The sequence below is a fragment of the Mycteria americana genome, chromosome 1 (assembly GCF_035582795.1).
Source record: "Mycteria americana isolate JAX WOST 10 ecotype Jacksonville Zoo and Gardens chromosome 1, USCA_MyAme_1.0, whole genome shotgun sequence".
Lineage (NCBI taxonomy): Eukaryota > Metazoa > Chordata > Aves > Ciconiiformes > Ciconiidae > Mycteria > Mycteria americana.
In genome coordinates, this window is record NC_134365.1 from 64,206,435 (window position 1) to 64,211,863 (window position 5,429).

The 5,429-nt window shown below is 50.3% G+C and overlaps 1 protein-coding gene across 1 annotated transcript; it reads right to left on the reverse strand.

Annotated features, from left to right (window-relative positions):
- Positions 1-608: 608 nt before the first annotated feature.
- TMEM213 (transmembrane protein 213) lies at positions 609-4,788 on the reverse strand. The gene is made up of 3 exons (XM_075491706.1): positions 4,707-4,788; positions 2,420-2,488; positions 609-778 (listed from the first exon to the last, which is right to left on the reverse strand). The coding sequence occupies exons 1-3, from the start codon at positions 4,786-4,788 to the stop codon at positions 609-611; spliced, it is 321 nt and encodes a 106-aa protein (XP_075347821.1).
- Between the last annotated feature and the right edge of the window lie 641 nt (positions 4,789-5,429).

The window sequence follows — 5,429 nt, forward strand, 5'->3', positions numbered from 1 at the left end:
TAAACAGCACTGGAAAAACTAGTTTTAATTTCAAACCAGCCCAAACGATCCTTAAGTTTCCATAACAGAGTTTTCACTGGTATCAGTTAATAGACTTTAAAATACCTCAGGTTAGTGAGTGAAAAGGACTCCGGATAATCAATGAGTTACATCTGCTTACTGGTGTAACCTGGCCTATGGCTTAGTAATGGATCTGGTAACATTGGTCCCCCAGAAAATAGCTTTATTTGCCCACTTTCTGTTTCAAAGTCAAAGGTTAGGTGCTGGCTTGTCTTAAGGCAGTATGCTATAAACTGGTAACTGGTCTGTCAATGTCTCATTGCTGCTGGCGCGCTCACAGCAAGCATGAAAGGGCTCGGGGAAAAGGGTTTCTGTGCGCTGTGGGACATACGGAGTGGCTTGCAGGGACTTGCCTGCTCCGCACCTTGGCTGGCAGCTCTGACCTGCCGGGGAGGATGAAGCCCCAGCAGGATGCCCCACTTAGATCTGGCCTTTTTTGGCTGAAGGTATGTTCCCTTTCTTTTTTGTTTCTTAGGAAGTGCTTGAAATGCTTAGTCTGTCTCCACCTCACTGCTCCCGGGTGATGCTGCTTGCTGGCTTGCCCTGCTTCAGGCCACCAAATATTTGGGTTCGTCAGGCCGGAGTTTCATGACCTTGTCCACGCAGAGCAGGATGAGAGTCAGAAACCAGAGGCTCCAGCCGACGGCCGCTGCGATCCATCCATAATCGTCCACACCTGTCGGGCAGCACATGGCCGCTTGCCTGCAGAAGTTCATGTCTGGTGGTGAAGAAATCAAGTGAGCTGACGGGAGGCTAAGTATGTAGCAGGTTTCCTTTGCTAGAAGGCAGATGAGACAGTGACTTCACTGTCTGCCCTGTGGCCTGTCAGTCTGCCTTGGCATCTTTCCCATAAGCCTGGCTCTTAACCTGGGGGGTGGCAATATTCAGTTTCATCTGTATGTCTTCAAGACTCAGTCATCCCTGTCTGGCCAAACACCTGAGCTGCTCCTCTTACTACTGTGCCCACCATTACGGAAATCTCTTAAAACACCTACTTAGCATCTCCTCAGTCAGTTTTAGGAATGGAGTATGGTAGAAGTAGCTAGTTAAAATTAAAAATAAGCCCGGGGTAGAGAAACCTTCATGTGCGAGAGTAAGAGGATCTCTAGCAGGGACACCTTCAGCAGGATCGCCAATAGTTTAGGTACCCAGTACCTCTGCCGGCAATAGAAGCAGTGGCTGCTCTCTGCTGGGCTGTTACCTGTGACTTGCGTATAGCAACTGCAAAACACACCACCGTTGGGGGATCGCTGTTTTACATGTTTAAAAACGAAATAATTTTTAACGATTCCATGTGGTTTTTTTCTTGCATTGTTTGCATCTTTTTTTCGTTTAAATCAGTCCAATTTCCTGAAGTCAGGTAAGGAATATGGCATTAGTTGTTTCATTTATGCTGTTATTTAAAGGCATCTGCCATACTTTCTCTATCACAAGGGCACAGTGAAGATACCCAGCCCTGTGTCTGCATCCTGGGTGGTAATGTGGAAATATCAAAGGGAGCCTGGGGGACCATCGTATCTCAAGCCCTTGGGCTGGAATAGAAGCTGAGCGTGAAACCCCATCACCCAGGAGAGCTGAGGCAGCCAAAACCACCTTGCAGCTACATGCATTGCGCGTTGACGTGCACGAAGCTTGTCAGCTGTGCAAAGTGAATGCCTCCTGAGCTTGGTGCAGGGCAGCCAGCCTCTTGCACCATTCCAGGGAAAAGGCAAGCGCCGGTGCTGCTCAGTCGCTCTCATTCACGTGTGTCAGGCAGGACCATGTTCCTGTGCATTGGCCTTCAGCGCACACAGTACAGTTGTCCTGCACAGTAGAGACCAGCTCTTCCCACAACAAGAGAGACATGTTTTGTATGTGCCTAGAGAAGGGGAAGGGATGCCTGCCCCTATACCCATGTCATGCTTTGAAGTAGCATACCTCTATTGGTACACCTGCTATATTTCGGGAAGCGCAGGACTGTGGGGATACTTGACATTTGGGATGGAGGATGGCTCTGGGAGGACTGGTGGGATCTCAGGCTGGCTGGGACTGGCTGTTTGGGGAAGACTTGGTAGGGTGGGGGAAAGAGGTGCTCCCGGGAGTCCACATTGTGCGTACAGGCAGTCAGTCTGGCAGGGAGCTTTAGGACACACAAATTGAATTAGCTATGAGTTAGTCTGTTCAAAGCTATGAGTCCATCTAAATGTACCTAAGATATACTGGGCATGCCAATGGAGGAGTCTTAGAAATGCATCCTAGAGTTTCACCCACAACGGAAGCCTTGACAACAGATAAATCCTTTTCCAGGACAGCCTCTCAGTCACCTGTGTAGTCCCATCACCTGGCTTTATCATGATAGTAATGATTTATGAAGACTTACTAAGACATGGTGCTTCGTACTCAGTTGTGAGCATGGAGCTTGTTGAAACATTGGAGACGTCTTCAGCTGCTGCCAGAAGGAAAGCACAGGAGAAAAGGCAAGTTGGATTAGAAAAGCAATACTGGGCATCAAGCATGAAAATCTGAAAGCCATTGGCCTTGCAGAGGTCTGTAGGATGGAAACAACTCGGAGAAAATAAGTTCCTGCTGCATCAGCGTATGCTTTCACACCCCACCACTGTCAACGCGGGCTTAGAGACCTGCTGTAGCACCAGCCGTAAGGAGCAGTTGGATCACTGTGCCTCTGCCTGAGTACGACCCTGGTGTGAGCCGTTCACCCAGAGCTCAAATTAGCCACCATCCTTTTCCAAGCTGCAGGGGCAGAACGAGCAAGGACTGAAATGAGAGAAAGCATTCAGTGGCACGGGGAGATCCACGGCCAGCGAGCTGTACGTCTACCTCCTTTTGCCCTTAGAAAAATCCTGGTAACTCTGGGGTACAAAGGAGTCTGGCAGAGCTGAGGGCTGAGTCATCAGTGCAGAGCCTCAGCAGATCCACCACAGCCTCAGCGGGAAGCTTTGGCTTTGCTGCAGTTCAGGTGCGGCTGTGTCTGAAACTCATTAATCAGCTCAGACTGGAAAATACAACATACAGAAATAAGTAAGGGAGGGAGGGGAAGAGGGGCTTCAGTGATGGTTTTGCCTCTTTATCCTGAATCAGAGCACACTTGCACTCTGGAACAGCACTGTGACTGATGTCCAGGCCTCCACATCTGTACACGGTATCACAGGCCAAAGCCTCCTTAGCCCTCCTGATACCCCCCCTTGCCTGTCAGCTTCAGCATGCACCTTGCAGCGCTGCAGGATCAGATGCAGGGACAGCTGCCGGACGCCTGCGTGGGAAAAGCCCAGGCTGCTGTGGTCCCTGTGCATTAACACCAGCCTGTCCCCTGCTGCAGAAGGAAGGGAGTCAAAGAAATATCTCCTCCTGTGCCACTACGAGCAGTACAGTTCAAGTTCAGCCAGATGAAGTATCCCGTGCTGAAATGGTCCCCTGCAGAGACACGTGAAGAACAGCCTGGAGAGGCTACAGGAGTAAGGGCTCCTGCTGCATGCAGATAGAGGGGCTCCAACGTGCTGCTGGTCCACAGACCAGGCAGAGGCTATGAGAGCACTATTTCCAGTCAAACCATCACTCTGAGCTGATAGTTTGGAACGTGATAGAGAAAATCAATTCCAGCTTGATTTCACTCAAGACTTCAAAATAACGGCTCAGGTTTAGTTTCAGCTCAGGAAAACAAAACAGAACAAGCCCTTTGACCAAACCTTTGCTTTGAGTTTGGTATTTTCCAAGTAAGAGCAAATAAACTGAGGTTGTCCTGCAGATGTCCCCCTTGGGGTCACCTGCTGTTGCCTAGCTTTGCATTTTGAGCTGACTGACCACCAGCAAGACCAGAGCTTTCCTTATGGCCGCTGCCACAGTGGGAGCGGGTCCCTGGGCAGCCTGCCCCAGGGAAGGGTCTGAGTACTCCCCGTTCTCCTTTCTGACCCTGCTAGGACTTGCTGAATGACCTTGGCCAAGCCCATAATTTGTTTTCTGAGTTAATAAATACCTCACAGGAGCATTGGGAAGAATCATTAAAAACTGTGTACGACCTGTGGAAGAAAGTGCTGCAGAATACAGAGCATTGGTTCATGCTTACGGACTTTCCAGCGCAAAGGACAGGCTGTCAAAGCTAACCCATCTGTAAACATCTGGCAGGTCTCAAGCGGTGCTGATATACAAATGCAGGCAGTAGCCTGATGGGAAAAGAGCAGCTCACAGGTCTCATTTACATTTTGTTTTTAGGCAACTTCTCCAATTAAGGGAGCACCAAAGCCAGATTTCCTGCAAAAAGCACCTAATAAGAGCTAAACCAGACTACAGTGAGCCTCTTGGGTGGTATTTCAAATGTCCCTTGCCTCAGCAAGCACGGGAAGGCCGAGTAACTGTGGTCCCCTATCTCCTTGCCATCCAGTGGAGCAGCCTGCAGCTCAGCCACATTTACAGTGGATCTGTAAATAGCTGGCAAAAGCACATCTTTTCAGAAAGATGCTGTGATCAATCACGCCAAATAATTCTCATTAGCATTAATCAATTCCAGTTCTTTACACTTTTTAGGTGAGATAAGGGAGTCCACCTTGGTTTTAAAGAACAAATTACTGTCAGCGGGCAATATATTTAGGTATTGAGAGGAGTGGGGGGAAAAGGCAAGGTACAGAAACTGGAGCGTAAGAGAAGAGAAATACCTGCTGAGCAGGAATACCAGAGCACGATGGCGAGGAAGAGCGCAGTGGCGGCTGCCCAGGGCTGGCGGGAGAAGCGCTTCATGCCGGGGGTCCAGCTCCCGCCCGAGCAGCTGCACAGATCAGGTCGCCGTCGCCGGCAGCTCTGGTTCAGCAACCTCTCGACAAGCTCCGAGCGCCGGTGTGCAGGGCAGAGGGTGGAGCGAAGGAGCTTCCTGCTGCCGGGACACCTCGAGCTTTCCTGCCACAACAGGGTGAAGAAGGAGAAGGGCTCCGACCAAAACAGCTCCAGCAGGAGGTGGATACCAGTGCCAAGGCAGGTGCAGGGCACCTGAAGCTCAAGCCTGAAGGTTTCTCCCCAGGCTCTGCTGCAGCTGGAGGAAGGAAAGGCCTCCAGAGCCAGCCCTTCCCCATGGGGCCCCAGGCAGCTTCTGTCTTCTGAGTCTCCTTTTGGTCCTGCGAAGAGGGTCTAATAGAGTTGGAAAGGAGCGGAGGATCAGGGTAGAGAATTTGTCTACCTGTTTGGCTTTGATTTCGCGTATTTGTAGGCTTGATCCCCCTGCAAAACTGCCCAGCAGTGATGATTTTTTGGAAGGGCTTTGTGGAAGCCTAAAACACCCCCGGTCTTTGGTCACACTGATACAGTAGCCATGGGGTTAACACAGGCTATGAGCATGTTTCCACCGAGAAATGGGATGAAACCAGTTGCTTCGTGTAGGCTAAAGA

Excerpts from the sequence above, each read along its gene's own strand:
- TMEM213 (XM_075491706.1), bottom strand. The coding sequence starts at position 4,788 with ATGAAGCGCTTCTCCCGCCAGCCCTGGGCAGCCGCCACTGCGCTCTTC. Across the intron at positions 2,489-4,706 it reads CTGGTATTCCTGCTCAGCAG|CAGCTGAAGACGTCTCCAAT; the intron begins GTATTTCTCTTC and ends TCCTTCTGGCAG. Across the intron at positions 779-2,419 it reads GTACGAAGCACCATGTCTTA|ACATGAACTTCTGCAGGCAA; the intron begins GTAAGTCTTCAT and ends CTTCACCACCAG.